At 33.1% G+C, this 20,919-nt stretch overlaps 1 protein-coding gene across 1 annotated transcript; it reads right to left on the bottom strand.

Moving 5' to 3' along the window:
• Positions 1-694: 694 nt before the first annotated feature.
• Positions 695-18,448, bottom strand: LOC107167365 (uncharacterized). Its single transcript, XM_015516384.2, has 2 exons — positions 18,334-18,448; positions 695-1,434 (listed from the first exon to the last, which is right to left on the bottom strand). The coding sequence occupies exons 1-2, from the start codon at positions 18,355-18,357 to the stop codon at positions 988-990; spliced, it is 471 nt and encodes a 156-aa protein (XP_015371870.1). The 5' UTR covers positions 18,358-18,448; the 3' UTR covers positions 695-987.
• Between the last annotated feature and the right edge of the window lie 2,471 nt (positions 18,449-20,919).

Genomic DNA, 20,919 nt, shown 5'->3' with positions numbered 1-20,919 from the left:
GTTCCTATGAAGTCCAAAAATAATTTAATAGATTTCTAGTTCTTAAAATAATAATACCTACCTATATGACTATAATATAATATGTATTTAAACATGATCATAATAAAACTGGGAATATAATATCCATATATTATCTATGGTTTGCATCATAAAAATTTTAAACTGTCAATGAATGAGGTATGAATAAAATCCATACCATGACCCTCTGCCTCGGGGATGTGTAACAGGCGATTTTTACTCCCTGGTGATTTTAACTGGGGGAGTAATAATCGCCGGGAGTAATTATTTCCTATGCTAACCGGTGATTATAATTCCCGCTATATTTTAACTCCCCAAATCACGGGGAGTAATAATCGCCGGGAGTAAATATGTCCTATACTAGCCGGTCACACCGGACGCCTAATGGCTAATGGTTATCGCCATTCGCCTGTAAATAGTGTATCAACGACTAACCGCAAGTATACAACATTGCACAAATGACTTATGAGTTATATACTAGACACTATAGTTTAACTATAGTTAATGGAAATATAAATACCATGTTAAAATTCAAAGAAAACTTTTTAAAGGATGTAATAAATAAATAAGTATGAAGATTGTTTCGAAGAAAATATTTCCAGTTTAGGCACAAAGAGTAATGAAAAGTTAAAAAATTAAAAATTAGCCTATTTGTCTGGTATTAATAAATAATGTGTCCAAATCAAGTTGTATATTTTTACGATTTTTAAAATGCCAACATTTTTATGTAATTATAATATTATTTATTTTTATTTATATCAATTTAATAATTTAAATGTTCACATGACACAACTCCATACGAAACACAAAGTTGTGCAGGTGTATGGTGCCTTTACGGTTTACAAAGACAAAAAGAATATTATATTATACATGTAACGTATATGTAATATAGATCAATATTAGTAAATTATTGCGATATATGAAAGCCGTGAAAACTCTTCGCACTGACTGGGAACAAGGCGAAGCACGTCAAAAGACGTCGTCGTCCCACTCTTGTTCAGGAGCAACGTAATCATCGTCATCGACGTAGTTGTCGTCACTGTCATCCGGTACCTCAGTCGTGGTAATGGTAGGAACACGGACAACCACGGTATCCGATGCAGGCTCCTGTTGGTGGACGTCAACGTTGGAAAGCGTACCGCGATTATTATGGGCACCACCGACATCGTAGTCCGAGTCCGTCCAGAAGTCCTCGCCGTCATCGCTGTTGACTTGCAAGATCACCGGCTGTGGTAGAAAATATGACGTATTCGGAGCCGTTCCCGGTTTCGGTATCCACACGTGGTCCGCCTCGGATCTTGGTCGGTATTGCTGTTGTTCGTTGTCTGCGTACATGATGCGCCGCCCGTACGGATGAGGCAGAAACAAGCTCAACAGATCGTAATGCACTACACAAGTCAACGCCAAGAGGACCGCCTGCGGAACATATTGTAACGCGTTAATACGTTTACGTAGACAGAGGTGGTTTGAGAATACTGTTTTTGGTGCACTGCACTACCAATGTTAGGGGGCTGGGTGGTCTTGGTTGAGCATGTGCTGACCGCAATGTTTAATAATTTTAATGTTCAATAAATGATAATAATAATAAAGTACCTAATCGTGGCTGAAATTGTTGAAAGCGTCGAGTTAAGAATACAAGGACCTTATAATTATATAAACTATAAACTTATAAAAAAATATTTATTTGTAATTTCTATGATGAAGGGGGGGGTTGGTGAGTGGGTGTCCATATATATTGTCTTGCACCACTAAATCATATAATACATTCAAACCGCCTCTGTACGTAGACAGTGCACGTGTCGCGCTGTGATTTTTATTTTTCGAGGAGACCAGAATGAAATACTTATTTCGATCGATGACGCTTTTTAATCCAGATTTATTATTCATCATTGGTAAGACAAATAAAACATTTTAATTTTTATATAGGTATATACTTCTTTATTATTTTTTTATTGTTCTAAATTATCGCGTACCTAGCTACTATAAACAATTAACTTCCGGGTTTTAATTTTAAGGATTTTCTTATTAAAAAAAAAAATTTAATCAATCGGTAAAGGTGCTCTGCTGTTAATAGGCGTGAAATACTCGAGTGTACCTACCCCTTAATATTATTAAGTTGGTCACTGCTGTAATGGATGTGTTATTAATATAAATTCAATGATAAATGTTATTTGCAGTACTTATACGATCAATGGTGTAATTACGGAGAAGGAGGCATTTTGATGTCTTATTTTCTCCATGACTTTTTTTTTAAATTGGCAAACTATATTTAAGTTATTTGATTATATACATATTATAATTTATAGGTATTAGGTACTATAGGTCGTGTATTTTATAGAAATAATACATAAAATCATGACTCCCCGATACTTGCTTTATTTACTGTAACTAATAACTAGAGCGCGGATTTATATGCATTTGTATTCAGGATGATTGTATGATATGCTAATAAGTGAGCATAATACATGTTTCATAGCATAACGATTTATAAAATGAAACTTTTAAGTGCATATATTGATATTTACACTTTTTTCTATTTTAAGGGCTTAATTTACAATTTTAATTTCACATTTCAATATATTTTGTTTTTTAGAAATCTTTGAAATATGTGATGCTATTGTAATATATCTAAGAAAAAATATTATGTTTTAATAGTTTCGATTTATATCGAAATAAATTATTAATAGGTATACTTATAAGTATAAACGGTTTTTCCAAAGATCTTAGGTCAACAATCGTTGAACCAAAAAGTACGCATTACGATTACGACCCATTCATCACCATTGACATTATTTCAGAACAAAATGAAAAAAAGTATTCATAGAAGAATTTCATAATTTTAAATATTACATTGACTTAATTAAATATTCAAAAGATATATATTTTGCTAATTTTTTTATGCATATTTTTTATTTTTCTAACGTATTTCAACGTTTTAGTGCATATAATTATGCATATTTAAGATTTAAAAAAATATTATACCAGATGACGACCAATTTGTGTCCTGCGACATTGCACCGTCGACTTTGTAATAATCTCTAATAGTGCCGGTGGAAAGGCAGGGAAAAGGGGGTAGTTCCCCAGGGCCCCGCCATTTTAGGAGTACCGTGTCTTTCATCGCATTTCATGATTTGTATAACTTTGTAAGCTTATAATTTATATATCTTATTGTATTTTTAATTTTAAAACAAATACAACAAGATATATAAATGTTGTCTGCAGATTCAACGCTTTCTCGGTTCACTGAACTTCTATCATTGTTTTATACCAACGCGGACGAACTGAACAAGCGCCACTGTACGACATGGCAGCCGAGATCAATGCAAACAGGACGATTTACTACATATAGTGAACGTCGTTCGCGCAAACCGGTTTCGACACCTTTTCTCAAAAAAGTTATCTCCCGCCGAACAAAGATACAGCACGCACGACAAATAACTTCTCGTTGCGTATTTGAAGGGTGCTCGACCTTTCATCTATTACATCGAAGGGGTGCCTCACTGTTTGTTTATTTATAGACTAATTTTATTGAACAAAATAAAATACTCGACACTTTCAATAAATAATAAGTGGACTGTATATTTTTTGAGTGTCGTACCAATTGGCTGGTCCGACGACAACTAACTAATCCGTGGGGACATATTACGGCACAAGCATACACTGATAATTTTATAGATAATAATTTTATATAATATTACAGCGATACTATATATAAGTTTGTATTGCGGTGTTCACGCCGTAACATGGGCCCACCTTGAAACACGGTTTCAAAATATAACACATATTATATAATAAAAATAATTAAACAATATAAATGACTTATTAAATATAAATTATTACAAGCAGGTTTCATACGATTTTACAATAACTAATACAAATAATAATAATGAATGTAATAAACTAATTAGGTGGTAGAACTAATATTTCACTAAATAGGTGAACAAACATCGAAAATAATACACAATATTATTGACTATCGCTACAATTAAGATAACAATGGTCGGTCATTAAATAATAATAAATATGTATATGCATCAATATGGATACTTAATAGTTGATATTAACTGACCTATATAATTTTTATAAATAGTATGCTACATTTGTACAAGTGTAATGAGGTGAATATGTATAGTATAAAAAAAAAAAAAAAAATTATATAAACAAAATTAATTAGCACGTAACCGGTGTGCTTCATGTGTCTATGGGTAATGGACATAATAGCCGAACAGCGCGCTTTTTGGGTCCCAAATTCGTATACACCGTAGCTACTCTTACGACACCATCAGGTCCTGGGTGAACATTTGTGACTCTGCCTAATAACCACTTTAAAGGAGGTAAGTTATTTTCCTTTATTAACACCATCGTCCCAGGTTGAATGGATGGTCCTCTGCATTTGGACCACTTGTTTCGTCCTTGTAGTTGCCCCAAATATTCCTTGCTCCATCGTGCCCAAACGTGTTGGACAAGTTGCTGCACTCTTTGCCACCGAGACAATCTATTAATAGACATATCTCTCTCATCAGGTTCAGGCAGTGCGCGGAGTGAGCTACCTATTAAAAAATGGGCGGGAGTAAGGACATTCAAATCCGTAGGATCCTCGGATAAAGGAATTAAAGGACGGGAGTTTAAGCAACATTCTATTTGTGTTAATACAGTATATAGTTCGTCATAAGTTAACCGTGAATTCGCAATGGTTCGATTCAAGTGTTTTTTCACGGCCTTGACAGCAGCCTCCCATAAACCACCAAAATGGGGGGACCGAGGCGGTATGAACTTCCACGTAATTTCGTGTAGTGTTAAAGTGTCTTGAACGCGAACTTTGTGCTGTTCTGAAAGAAGAAGTGTGGACAAATCACTTAACTTTTTGTTAGCACCCACGAAATTAGTACCATTATCGGAATATATGGTATGGCATTTACCTCTTCTTGATATAAACCGGTGCAAGGCAGCTATAAAGGCATCTGTGCTGAGATCACATACTAGCTCTATGTGCACAGCCTTACTTGCGAAACATAAAAAAATGCATATATATGCCTTCTGTAGCTGCGCGTTTCTACGCGCGTGCGACTTCATTAATATTGGTCCAGCATAATCAACACCCGTAGTTTCAAAACATCTCATTGGTCGGTTCACTCTTGGTTTTGGTAAAACACCCATAATTGGCTCTACAATACTAGGCTTGTTTTTGAAACACGCTATACATTTATGGGCGACTTTTCGAGCGGTTCGACGACCGTTTATAGGCCAATAAGTTAATCGTACATTTGCCAACATTGCTTGGGGCCCAGCATGCAATGACATTTCATGCTCATTTCTAAAAATTAGTGTATCAAAATGACACGAATACGGTATGATAATAGGATGCCGTTGGTCATAAGTTAACTCTGTCGCGTTTCCAAGTCGGCCACCCACACGCAATATACTATCGTTGTCGAAGAAAGGATTTAATGACTGCAATTTTTTATTTTGAAGCGCTTCCCCAAAAAATTGATTTTGTAAGAGCCTAATAAATATTTTTACCGATTTTTGGATCTCGTCATTGCTGAGTGGACCCGAGTATCTTTCTTTCGTCTTTAATTTACTTGAAATATTATGCACATACCTCAATATATATGCGAACACACGCTGAAACCGATTTAATTTTGAATATTTTTCACACAGTTGTATAAAATAATTTGCTTTTATTTCAGTGACCATTACCACAGTATTCGACTGCTTTCGCTCTTCACATAGTGTCTCCTCATCTTCGTGTACCTGATAGAATTCTTCACATCTCGCGTGCTCGTCCGTCAACCATACGGGTCCGTTCCACCACAATGTACATTTTTGTATATCTTGAACATCACATCCCCTGGATAAAATGTCAGCCGGGTTCTCCTTCGTATTAATATACGACCACGAATACTGTGATGTTAAATTATGAACCTTACTCACACGATTTGCAACGAACGGTTTCCAACGCATTGCATCCGATGCGATCCACGCTAATACCACCTTGGAATCACTCCAGCAATAAATATTCGTAACATTAATTCGTAACGCTGGAACTATTTTTTTTATTAATTTTGATAATAGTAAGGCAGCGCATAACTCCAATCGCGGTATTGTTATTATACTTATCGGCGCAATTCTTGATTTTGCGCATATTAATTGCGAGTGGCGACTACCGTCCGCGCGCGTGCTTACTACATATAAACAAGCCCCGTACGCTTTGCACGACGCATCGGCAAATCCGTGTATATATATTTTCTCTTCGTCGTCACACTGCAACCAGCGCGGGACACTTAGATTATTGCATTGATTTAAATCCTTTAAATATTTTTTCCATTTCATTTGAATTTCTGTTGATAATTCATCATCCCAATTTATTTTTAATTTCCATAATTGTTGCATTAATATTTTAGCTATCACGATAACCGGTCCGAGCAATCCGAGCGGGTCAAATAGCCGTGCAATATTAGATAAAATACTTCGTTTGGTTATCTTATGTTCAAGAATTGGTAACGCCACTTTATAAATGAAACTATCCGAGTTTGAATCCCAATGCAAACCTAATGTTTTTATTGCTTCAGTTTCCATATTTAATGAGTATAGTGAGTTTTCATTAGGAATTGGTATATATTTTAATAAATCGGCATGATTAGCTGTCCACTTGCTTAATTCAAATCCGTTGTTACTTAAGCATTTAATTAATTCATTACGTAAATTTAAAGCCTCCGATAATGTAGAGGCGCCCGTTAAACAATCGTCAACACAAAAATCATGCTTTATTATCTGAGCTATCTCCGGACGTATTTTATTTACATCCGCCGATTTATGAAGACATGCAACAGATAAGAAACTTGCAGGTACCGTTCCGTAAGTTACCGTACACAATCTATATTTCTTAATAGGCTCATTAGGATCACCGCGCCACAATATGCGCTGATAATCTCTATCTGCATTATCAACCCATACCTGCCTATACATTTTTTTAATATCAGCTGAAAATGCATATTTATATGTACGAAATCTCGTAACAATTACTGTGAGGTCGTCCTGTAATATAGGACCTTTTAACAATACATCGTTTAGCGACAATCCAGATTCTGATTTGCATGAGCCGTCAAATACAACTCGTAATTTAGTTGATCGGCTGCTATCATTAAGAACGTAAGAGTGTGGCATATAGTACGTTTTCACTGATAGGTCATTGTCCTCATTAACTTTCTCCATATGTCCCAAATGCTCATATTCTTCCATGAAACCTTTATACTGACTATATCGCTCGGGATTCTTTTTGAGACGTCGCTCTAACGATAAAAATCTTTTTAATGCGATGTTATATGAGTCGCCTAACATGTCTACGTTATCTCGGAATGGCAATTTTACTACAAATTTTCCCGTGGAATCTACTGATACATTATCTTCAAAATGTTTCCTACAAATTACATCTTCCGACGTTTCGTGCATATTTGCATTAGAAAATTCCTCGATTTTCCAAAATTCTTCAATATCCTTTTCCAAATTTGAATAATTATCTTCACTTATTACAAAGCAAGCCATTGAATTATTTTTTGATGAAATTTCATTCACTGGTCCTACAATAATCCAGCCGAACATTGTTTGCTGCAAGTACGGACCCATTGTGTGCAGTTTGAAATTTCCCGAGCACATTATTTCCCAATAGGTGTCGGCACCAATCAATAAATCTATTTTTTCCGGCTTAAAACACCTAGAATCTGCCAACTTAATATCCGTGGGTATAGACCATTTGTTAGTATCAATATTGTTGGTCGGCAGTTTTCCGGTAATTTTTGGCAATACCAGCATGTCCAAGGTGGCAGAATAATTATTTATGCGTGACTTAATAGACGCGGTTACCTGATACGCTGCACGACTCACTATCTCATTTATACCTATTATTGATTTATTTATTTTTGTTCTCACAAGACCTAACCGCTGTACCATTGCTTCAGTCAATATATTTATCTGTGAGCCGTTATCTAATAATGCCCTGCATACAACTAGTTCGCCGCATGCATTTAATATATGTACTTCCGCAGTCGCTAATAGTACTTGTGCGCGCGTTTGACCACGGGCGGCGTGACTCACCACCACTTCCGCATTAGACACGTTTGACGTAGACGGATTTTGTACAACTTGTGGTACATCACTATGCAGCAACGTATTATGCGCTTTATCACATTTGGAGCATACCCTTTTCGATCTGCACACCTGTACATCCGTGTGACCCGTACCCAGGCAATTGCGACATAGGTTTAGTTCATCGACCTTTAGTAATCTTTCATTTGCATTGAGCGCGATAAATTTTTGACACTTGTAAATAGGATGTGATTGTTTACATAAGTAACATGCTAAACGATTGGTAGCAACAAATGCATTTACTTTTTTATTATTTTTAAATTGGACGTTTTTATCAGTTGGATTACGATAATTTTGCTTAGACTGCGTATAATGCGACGTACTTAATTTATTCGATAAATTTTTTGAGGTATCAATCGCCTCTAATATTTTACACCGTTCATTTAAAAATGTTGTCAACTCCGTTATAGAGGGTAACGTATCTTTGGTAGCCACAGATTCCCAATTGCGTATTGTATTATAATCTAACTTGACTAAAATCACATGTAATAATAGCGCACCCCAGGCATCTGGATCATGACCTAACGCCTTTAAAGCTTGCATATTCATATTTAAATCAGCGGTAAACTTTCTTAAACAAACACTTGACTCCTTTTGCATAGGTTCTAATTCATATATATTTCTTGTATAAGATTGTATGAGAATACGCTTATTATCGTATCGTTCTACGACAGTGTTCCATGCAATCGAGTAATTGTCACCTGTGGTTGCTAAATTTTGTATCAGAGCCAATGCGTCCCCATGCAAATACATTCTTAAATATACAAATTTTTGTACACCTGCTATAGTTGGATTTAAATGTACCATGGTCAAAAATAAATCTTTAAATGTGGACCACTCTTCAAATTTTCCCGAAAACGACGGTAATTCTAACGGCTTCATTCTTATCACCGGGTCACCTCCTATCGCAAGATTGCCCGGTATACTCAACCTGTTTATGCCATTAACTACATTTGAACCTTGTACCATAGTCTCTGCCTTTGCAACTACATCAAAATATAAATTTACAAACGTATCTCTGTAGTCCAATTGCTCATTACTGATATCTATTGCCTCGATATTATTTTGAACTACATCAAACTCAGTCCAAAGTTCTTTTATTTTCTCTAGACGTATCTTTATCTGCATGGTATTGTTATCCACATCCACATTATGGATATATGTTTGGAATTTTGTCAGCTGCGCCTTTAATTGACCTCGCCTCAATACGTAGACGGCCAATTCATTTGACTGACTACTCTGCATTATTACGTTTTTGGTTTTTCCCTTAATTTATAATTCCAACCTTATGAAAACTTTATTTGTATATATGCGTTTTTAATTTTTATAGAATATGCCTAAAGGAAAATGAATGGAAACTTATGCCCTTATTTTCTAATATTTTTAGCTCACTCACCTGGTTGTATATCGACTGATGAATATTCCGCCACTGCACACTACAGCATTGAAAACCCGCACCACTTTGACAATTTTTCCTCCTTTTTTGATTGTTCGATTTGACTATGATATTGCCACTGCACGGTTACTGTGTCCGCGGGGACGTTATATTTATTTATAGGTATTCAAAACGAACTAAAGAAAAACATACACTTTAAATTTTGAACTAGCCAATATGTCCACTGAACGACAACGAATTCGCGGGACGTACTAACGCAAAATGTATTGCTAATCAATCCGGTTCGATTGGACCAAAATGTTTGTTTATTTATAGACTAATTTTATTGAACAAAATAAAATACTCGACACTTTCAATAAATAATAAGTGGACTGTATATTTTTTGAGTGTCGTACCAATTGGCTGGTCCGACGACAACTAACTAATCCGTGGGGACATATTACGGCACAAGCATACACTGATAATTTTATAGATAATAATTTTATATAATATTACAGCGATACTATATATAAGTTTGTATTGCGGTGTTCACGCCGTAACACTCACGATACCATAAATGGATCACAATTCACAAGTCGCTCACCTATATGTTTACACTCAAGGCAGAAAAGATCATCGACCTACAGGTAAAACAAATTTCATTTCTACCTCAATTCATATACTGCAACGTCGAACACATTTCGGGCAAGGACAACATCGTCCCTGACACGTAGCCGACACTTGAAATCATCGAGACAACAACGCTACCGGACTTATACGGCAGTGCCCAATCGACCAAGCTAACGATCCGAAGCTCCAGTGTAGGTGTTATCGCTGCTGATAATACAATAAGTTCGTTGGCGCTACAGGCGCGCACCTTTCCGAACGGCGTGCTCTATTCGGATTATTCCGCGGGCAGCGCGCACAGTTTTCGACTCGTTGTACGATCAAGCTCAAGCCTATTGTATATTTGTATACCTACTTTTATAATTTTAAAGAATTGTTTTTATTGATGGGGGCCCACAACCGTGTATTGGCCCCTGGGCCCCTGAAGGTCTTAATCCAGGCTTAGCTCAAGGTGGTCGTCGTGCCACCATCCGTCTCATCAAATTGCGCTATTGCTGCAGGCCGGACATGGATCGAAAAATCATGCGATGGATCGGAGCCTGAGAACCGTTCCAAAGTACACAAACACACGACGTCAGGAATCACATCGAACAAAGCCTCGGTCACATCATTCATCTTGATTTGATTGGGCCGCTACCACCATCCAGAGGATACAATAGTATACCTATTAACCGTCGTCGACCGATTCACATGCTGGCCAGAGATGTTGGTGATGTTGCCTATCGAGGTTATGTTGGCTTACGCAATCGCGCTGGATAGCACAATTCGGCGTGCCTAACGTCATCACCATCGACCACAGCCGACAGTTCGAATACGATCTGTTCAAATCTATTTTAATCACCTTTGGCATTCAGAAAATTAGCATCACCCTCAAGCCAAAAGGGTGGTAGAACGTTTTCACCGCATGCGTACGAATCGTCACAGCGGTATATCAATACAAACTGGATAGCAATAGTTGCTTATCGTACTACTCGCGCTGCGCAACACAGTCAAAGAGGGCATCGAACAAGCTTCCACGAGACAGCTCCGATACACCCCAGATACGAACCACGATACTCAACGCACTACGTTTGTGGCCACCTATACCTGAGCCGGATCAACCATGTTTTTTTCAGGATCGACGCGGTCAGTGCACCGCTCCATTCTGCACGTTACGAGGGCTCGAAGACGTTCGAGGTGCAACGCGACCTGTCCTGCACGGCGTGGATTTCCATCGATCGACTCGAACCAGCATTCATCGCACGCAAGAATTCACTTGCCAACCTCACGTGCGCAGTCCAATCCATCGACGTCCAACCAAATTTCGCCCCGTCCTTTTTGTTGTATCCGTTACCAACCGACGTAGGTACCTCTTCAGTCTTCACGCGAACAGTCACGCACGGCTCTTTCTTCCGCTACCGACCTCGCGTTAGCACGTCTTTTTTGCGCCGCCCGCTGCATTTAGCCTTTTCGTGAATCGATTTTGTATTCGAATTTTTGACAACTAACTCGTTTGAGTTTTTATTCTCGATACGTCCGATCGTCGGTACAACTTTTGTTAATCCTCTCACTCACAACTGACAATTATCGTTGTCAATCAGATCTGTACTCACAATATCGAAATTGTTATCGAAATTTGTTGTTTTTTTATAATAAAAATTGATTCTGTCGAAACACACGTGCCGGAAATCCGTATTAATATACGGGTTACATTAATTTTTTTGTGGTTAGCCCGCCAGCCCACGTGCTGTTCTTCTGTTCGGAGTCGAACGATAAATAAGTTGCGTTTTGCGTAGTGCAAGTGTAGTCGTGTATTGGTGTATTGAATTATATGAATTGCTCTTAATAGTCCCTGCCTTCTACACTTACCAAAGAATATAATAATGATTAATGAGCGTTATTAGTTGATGATCTAATATCGGAATATAATATTATAATTTATTATAAACGAGTGAGGGTAAAAATAAATAAAATTATAATGCTGGCGCACGGCGGAGACTTCCAAAATAATTCACTGACAAAAATTAATTGGTTAGGTGCACAGCATTCTTATAAATATTTTTAGGTAAGTATTTTTTTTTATAGTATATAATATTAAAAAAAATTCAAACGAATAATACTGTAACGTACCAAGAAAATGTGTTGTGCCTACGAAACAAAATTTCTAAGGCTCATGAAAAACATCTGCCGGCGCTATCCACTATTGCACAAATAAATTGATTACGCCATAAAAAATGCAGTTTAAATCCCAAGCATTTTTTTTCTGTGTTTCACCAAGTTAAATGATGCAATCAGAATTTTTAGGTTTCACATAGTTTCAAAGTTATAATCTTTTGAAAAATAATAAAATAAACAGAAAAATAATTTTGTATATCTTTCGGTGAAAATGAATAAGCTATTTTTTGACAAGCAATTCAGTTATTATTATCTAAAAATTAAAATGCATTCTTGGAAGTCACGATAACCCTCAAGTACCATTTACCATCTAGATTTTTGATTAACATTCAATATTAAATGCTGTTTAAAAAAATAAAAAAACTTAACATTTCATATTGAAAAAATTAACGTTGCAGATATCCATTAAATGTAGCACTCGGCCTCCTTGTAAACAATAGGATATTTCGATACCTAGTTCATCCCCAGTTTTATTTCTTTTGTTATTGTTGGTTATACTATGATGGAAGGATATTTATTTTTAAACACACAGCGTAGAGTATAGTTTATTATAATTTATTGTATTCAGAATTTTCTAATCATACTTTGATTTCGTTTTAAAGAACAACTGAACTAAGGTAACATTTAAATATTTATTTAAAAAAATTTGAAAAAAAAATATTACGTTGAAACAATTAAAATTTAATGAATGAAAAAATATATATATTTATTTAAAAATGATAGTAGTATTTAAATACGTTGTATTATACTTATACTATTAATATAATTGTTATTAATATCTATTTAGGTACTTATATACCACTATACATATAACTATAAATAATCAGGGCCAGCTTTATAAAGATCGGTCCATTAAATAAAAGGCACCAAGTACTGGAAAGTGAAACTGGGAAGAATGATTTTCACTTTGTTACTAACATTACTGCAGCACGGGCTGTGGAGCATATGATAATAATACGCGCACCCCGGACTCCTAATTGCTTACCACTAACACGTCTTAGGTCTTAAATACCTATGTGAAGGACTAGCTGGATGTGTAGTAGTGTAATAGTTTGAACAGCATTGGTGGGATCGCCGGGTAAATACTGTCGAGCTATGTAGAATGTAGCGTGTATTGTTCAATGTGTGTATTTGTGTCTAAATGTGTATGAGTGTGGGTGTGTTTACAAATAACTAATAATAATAAATGATGGTAACATTGGTAACACGTTTCAGGTAAAAATGAGTTGCTGTATAATACACGATATCAATAATAATTTTACAAATATATAAAAAATCACAGCAACACAATAGTGGTATACAAAATATAATAATAATAAATCAAGCCCTTATGACTGAACAGGAAAAATATCCGATTATAAATGTACAGCCCTTGTGACTGACAAATAACAATATAATATGTTCTGGTCCAACAGAATAGCTTATAATATTAAAAAATGTATAGCTTTTGTGTACGAACAAAACCGTATTTAATAAAGCTGTATTTAAGAATACAGAAAATAATACACAAGTCAGAAAACAGCGATATAAACTACACACACACAACACACAAGTTACAATTTTATGCTGAATAATAATAGTGGCGATTTGCGCCGACACAGTATACGAGTATAGCGGTGTCTCGCCCCACAATTTAATTTAAAAATAAATATAATAATTATAGGCCCTTATGACGCTTACGATAGTAAGCTAAAAACAATATTTCTAAATATTTTGAAAATAGAATATGATATTTTAGCACACGCCGGTGTTGACGCGACAACGTACGATGCAACTGATGCGAGACAAAATGTTATGGCGGCCGTATTAAATAATATTCACGTCACCCCTCTACATACAATATAATCAGCACAAATTTTAGATTCTGAACCAAGAGAAGAACATAATATTGGCTTTACAACAATCTGTTTTTTTATGTATGTGATACTATCGTGAGCTATGTAAGCCAATCATAAAAATAGTATATTCTACTCAACATTTTATACAGCTACCTCTAGTAATTAGTATCTTACTAGTTTCTTAAAAATGTATTACTATATTAGGTATAATTAAATTTGTTTACCTGTAATATGAGAGTAAGAAAAAAGAAAACAAGTCAACTTTATAGTAGGTATAAAGTGCCCGATTTGTTGATTGTAACGTATTTCATTTTTAAATGAATAATTTTACATTTTAAGTATAATTATTAAATATATTAATTGAGTATTTACTATGGAATATTATAATAATAATTTATAAATTTATAATGAATCGAGTTCAAGTATATATGAGTTAATGAATTTTATGAAGGTAAAACTACTAAAAATATGCCTTAGGTATAGATAGTAAAACATTAATTAAAAGGTTCTATTCAGAAGAATTTAAAAATATATTAAACACCTACTTCATTAGTTTATTATTTATAGAAGATTATTGGAATTTGAACAAAATAAATAATTATGAAAAAAACCAATTTCTTAATACTGCATAAATGGCATGTTTTTTTTTTACAAATTTAGATAAATATATAGAGTGCAGACTATTTATATGCATTAAAAACCAACTAAATATGCGCTAAAAAACTTAAATAATATGTATAAATATATGCACTAAACCGTTGAAATACGTATGAAAAATAAAAAATATGCATAAAAAAATTGGCAAAAAAAATATATTTTTTGAACATATAATCATAACAACATATTTAAAATTATAAAACCCTACTATAAATACTTTTCTTCATTTTTTCCTGAAACAATATATTTATATTGTATCGCCATTTGGCGAATGGTTGTAATCGATATTTTCCAATCTTGGTATACGTATTTTATTTCACATTATATTTCGCATACGTAGAAGGTAGAAATAAGGGCTCATACACCTTAGAATCGTTTTTGGTATGCATTGAATTATCATTGAATTCAAACTAAAGTTGCCAGTGGACACTTCCATTACATGCAGTCGTGACTTTCTCAATGATGAGGTTAACTCGAAACCTATGCGTTAATATACAACAGAGTTACTTCCCCTGTTTGTTCTTTGATTTAAAACGTTGAATATTTTTACTAAAACTAAAAACTATTAAATTTAGACACATATTGCTGTTACATTTTTGTTTTGACTTTTGGTGTGTGTGTGTGTGTGTTTGTCGGTTGTCAAATAGTTAAAATCGTATACATTCTATAATATGCTTTTTCCGCAATATAGTTTTCCAATACCAATATTACAATGGATTAAATAAATATTTTGTTTTGGTAGGCTTATAGTACCACGAACTTGAGTGTTTCCATTTGAAAATTACCCATTACAATAATAATACATTACATAGGTATTATATAGAACACGTTCTACGTCATAAACGTAGTATACCTACGTATTGTATATTGTTACATTTCAATGAGAACATTAAGATCGTACTCAATGTTATATATAGCCAAATAATAATATGTATAGAAATAAAATATGGTGTATGCCACATAATACACTATGTAGGTATATAAAATGTACAATATGGACTATAATATCATATATCATATATGCAACTATATGCATGTATCTACTATGTATCATGTACCTAATCTAAGCTATTGTGCTTCCGAAAATACAACATTCATCTAAGAGAAAATAACTGACACAGATTATATAGAATAAAGTTCTATATTATTTCATAACTATTATTTCATTCTGGTTTAATTACCCTGCAGAGAAGTTATAATTTTAGCCTAAATAAACTGTAGCTTGTTAGTACCTACCAACTACAACTGTCTAGTCAACTGATGTAATTTCATTATTTGTTTCACTATAACTTACAATACTGACCGTAACCCGATCACAGAGAAATAATACTATAAGTACTTTACCCACGCATAAATTTTATTGTATATGAATAACTATGGCAATGTTGTTGACAATCTGTGAGCTGTAGACTGTAGTATCAAAAAAGTTATTGATATTAAAATATTTTATTAATATTTCTGATATAACTGTAATTTTTTTAATACGATTTAAATTATTTATTGCTAGTTTTTATATCGATCAAATATATAGGTAGACATTAATACTTACATAGTGTTAATTATGGATATACGTCAATTGACCGTGGCTAAATATTCATCACGCGTCAAATGATCGCCAAATTATAATAATAAATAAAAATAATAATAGTAGTAATCGTAATTGGTAATTTTTGGTATTGTCATAGGTAGGGCTGAGGGCTTCAAAGAGGTTGTCGGGCAATTTTAGATTTTTTCTGGTATCTGTATGGATACGGTAGTGGATAAGGAGATGCTTAACTGTGAGAGATTCTCCGCAGGTTAGGCACATTACAGGTTCTTCTCTGCGCATAAGATGTCCATGGGAAATCTTTGAGTGACCTATACGATACTGATAACTACTTCATTTTTACAGTTTGATGAATGGGGTTTAGGCCAGTATTCGGTAGTATTTTTTATTTCTCTTAATTTGTTATTGGGCGTGCGCCGCCATTCAGATTCCCATAGATTGGTACAAAAAGTGTTGACATTTCAGCGGATGTCGATGAGTGATGAGTACGTACGTATTTCGGTCAGAGGATTGCTATTATTGCTTCACGAGCTATTTTGCCAGCTTTCTCATTGCCATCTATTCCACAATGGCCTGGTGTCCATATAAACCGTATGTTGAAACAATATTAAATGAGCGTACTCAATAAATACACGACAGTTATAATGACGATTTGACGGTTGTCATAATAAGACTGAAGCTAAGGCTATAGCATTGGCAGAATTCATTAGAGTTTAAAAATCATATAAAACGATAACACGCGATAAATTGACTTGTGATAAATTTATAACGCGATAAATTGACGTTGCAATAAAATGACCATGGGTGAATTGACGTACGATGCATTTAGCCATGATGAATTGACGTGACACTATTAATTATACATGCCATCGTGTGTAATATTTATAAAATATGTTCTTCAAAAACGTAAATATTTAAAAATTAACGATACTTATAATGCAACTTGTCAATACATAATACATATACCTATTTCCGATCGAATTAAACTATAGGTATTTACGGTATTGACTTTAAAATAACGTTAAATGGGATTTTTTTCAGGTAATGTATTTAAAGGTGATAATTTTGACCTTTATCAGTCATAGAATCATAGCCCATGATTGATAAAAGTATTTATTAGATTAGAAACGGCCTTCGTTGTGAAATTGATTTTTTAATCATTAATCAGTATTCAGTACTAACAACATGATATCTACTTTTGAGCTCTGTAGACAAGTAGAAGATAGCCGTGCATCGGCTGCATCTATAATAATATAGTAATATAGCCATATAACTGTATAAGTAATACAATATAAATCGTGATAATTATAATAAAATATTAATTAGCAGACACGTCACACATTATTATAAAAAAATTGGACCCACTGCAGATTCCAACATTGGTTCAAAGTTTCAAACATATAATACCTATTACCTAATTTTGATTTTTGAAAAATCTTTAAATTTTTTTAGACAATTCTATACATTTAATGTCGATTGAATATTTTGGAATTAGATTTATTTAGTTTAAACTCTGTATAACTAATATACAATGCTATTATATTTAAAATAATATGTCTTACTATATTTTAGCAATAATATATCAATACGTTTATTTGTTGTTTAACAAAACTCCAATTACTTTTTATTTAATGCTAAAAATAAACTAAATTAAAAATTTCTGGATGAATTTATTGTATTCAGTTTTTGGTAAAAATATTTGATGAACTAAATAAAAACAATTAACAATCCACGATAGTCGATAGACTACCGCTATAATATGTTTCTATAGACGCACTACGATGTGCAGTAAGCCAGTAACTAGTAGGTATGCATGTGTATAACCTATATTATATAAACATGTGTTTTTACATCTACATAATAATATATATTCTGATCATATTGAACTAAAACAAGGCTGGTTCCAAAATAAGTATTAAGGTTTAATGAATATTAATTTATAACATGAAATATAGCTATTTAAAATTACTTACCGTCATTATTCCAAACGAGATCATGTCAAGTATTAATTGTTTATAACACTACATTAGATTTAAAATCTTAAACAAAGCGATTTTTTTTTTGTTTTTAATTTTTTTTCCGTGTTTGTTTAGCTGTTAGTTATATAGGAATTGCAGTATTATAAAACGTTATTGCGTACTGCAATTGGGCTTATGGAACGGGAAACTATAATGTATCCCATATATGTATATTACACCTGTATATTTTATGTTTATTCTTTTAAATAGTCCGCATACTATCTTCAAATTCATTGTGTTGATATTGTTATGTGTAGCTATGAATACCTAAATAGATTATAAACTTTTTATATTTAAGTTCTACCGTCGTCGTCGCAGCGTAATTAAATATTTTAAACATGATTAATTTTAATAATATATTTAAATAATAATATAGATACATTAATAATATTATTACTGTCTAATATATAATAAATAATATTATTGTTTTTTAAATGTATTTATCGATTTACATCGCCTATACATAATATTATAATAATAACTAATATACTGTAAATTAATTAGTAATTATATGATTATAATATTATATGCCGTAATGCCGTATCAATGAATCTTAGTTAGTGTTCACCAACACATTTTTTATGAGAAAAATTTAATTCGAAATTATTGACTATACTTATATATATTGCATATGTTCTACGCTATATATATTGAGTGTATCGCGAGGATTTACCCATTGCGATTTCTTCCGAAATAATGTACATTATTCATTAATTTTCTGATAAAACATTTTTTTTTAGTTTCGAGAAAAGTTGCAAATTATTTAACACCGAAGTGTTATCAAACATGTCAGTCCCGTCGTGCCATGTGTGTTCTCGTACGGTCAGTCGTACGCTTTCAGTGTGCCCAATAGTAAGTTATAATCATATTTTATTTAATAAAAACTAGAAAAATTACTAAAAATCAGAAAATTAATGAAAATAAAATTTTGAAACGTCAATATTTCCAGAAAATTAACTCCACAAGATGGCTATCTTTAATTTTTCTGGAAATAATTAAATAAAAAAATATATTTTTTGCCAAAACATTAAAATAAATTAAACAATGAAATAATTGTAGTTATTATCCTTGTGAGTCTTTTCAAAAACCAAAATTTTAATATCTCCATTATTTCGTGAGACATCACAATGTGGAAATCCTCGTGGGATACCTTGTATATAATATATTATAATATATTATAATATATTCTATCAATCACCAAATGTATTAATATTATTATCAACAATTATATAGTTATCGTAATGTTTTTTAACGAATTAGATTTTTCCAAACTTTTTAACAACATTTTTAGTAAAAATATACATATATTGATATATTTAAATGTACATTGTTCATTTTATGTAAGCAAAAATGCAGACAAAATTTGATTTATTAAATAATATAATAATGATCGTTCTGTATTAGTCGTATAATTATTAAATATTCTGTCCGACATTATTGAAGAAAATTCAAGTAGGTAAAGCCATAAAAACAGCATCCTACGTATATTAAGGTCGCGGGACTGTTATAATTTATAGTCAGTTTTAATAAACCACCACCTGCACTCTACAGTTACACTTATGGCTTCTATAAATAGCTTTTAACTACTAAACTGGTACGAATTGGCTAGAAGTGATTTGTTATATTATTTAGAAAAGATGGGACCATGTAATTAGTTGAACGTAATATTATTAAGCGCTTTTAGTTATCTGACTACTTAGATGATTTCGTAAGATTAATCCGGATTTAAAAGGCAAATGGATTACGGTCATTGTTTGGTCTACCACAGACTGAACACTATTAAGGAACCAACATAGCTTTTGGTTTTTCTTTATAGGCATTAATTGTATTGTATTTAAATAATCCTGCTAGATTTACTCGAGTGACGTAGTAGTGAATTATATTGCCAGTGACACTTTTGACAATCTGATCTCTCTATAACTGCCCACCAGGCACCAGTGTATATCTCAGTTACCCAAAGAAACAAGTGGGCGTTGAATGTTAATATTTGAATAGAATATAATTCCATAAATACCAGTATAACTGAAATTTAATACAAATTTACAAATCATACTGTTCAGTGTTATGAATGTGTCGATTTTAGAAATTATAAACAAAAATGAAATTATTGTTATTTTTAGATTTTTAATTTGCATATGGATTATGGAATATTATGGGGATTAGCATGCATATTTTCAAGTCACATACTCACAGAACTTAATTAATTTATACAATTTACCTATAATGATAGTCAATCATCAGTATGACTGATATACTTCAACGCTGTCATAATATATTTGAAATTGTGTGCGGATGATTAATATTGAATAGGTCGCGTATAAAAACCTATTATTTGGTTATGTGGATATATTATAAATGCCAAAACAATATCTTTATTGTTTACTCCTATTATTTATTATAATTATTGGACCAAATGCCACCCACTTTTGCATTTAACAGATTACATCTGCTTTAAAAGTACCCATATACTTGCAGTTGTAATAGTTATTTTCAAAATAAATATCTGCAGCAAACGTTGCGTATTTTTTAAAAACAAAAATA

This window comes from Diuraphis noxia, unplaced genomic scaffold, assembly GCF_037042655.1.
Source record: "Diuraphis noxia isolate RWA-SAM2 unplaced genomic scaffold, SU_Dnox_SAM2 contig0005, whole genome shotgun sequence".
NCBI classification, from domain to species: domain Eukaryota; kingdom Metazoa; phylum Arthropoda; class Insecta; order Hemiptera; family Aphididae; genus Diuraphis; species Diuraphis noxia.
This window is presented reverse-complemented; position numbering and strand designations above follow the sequence as displayed.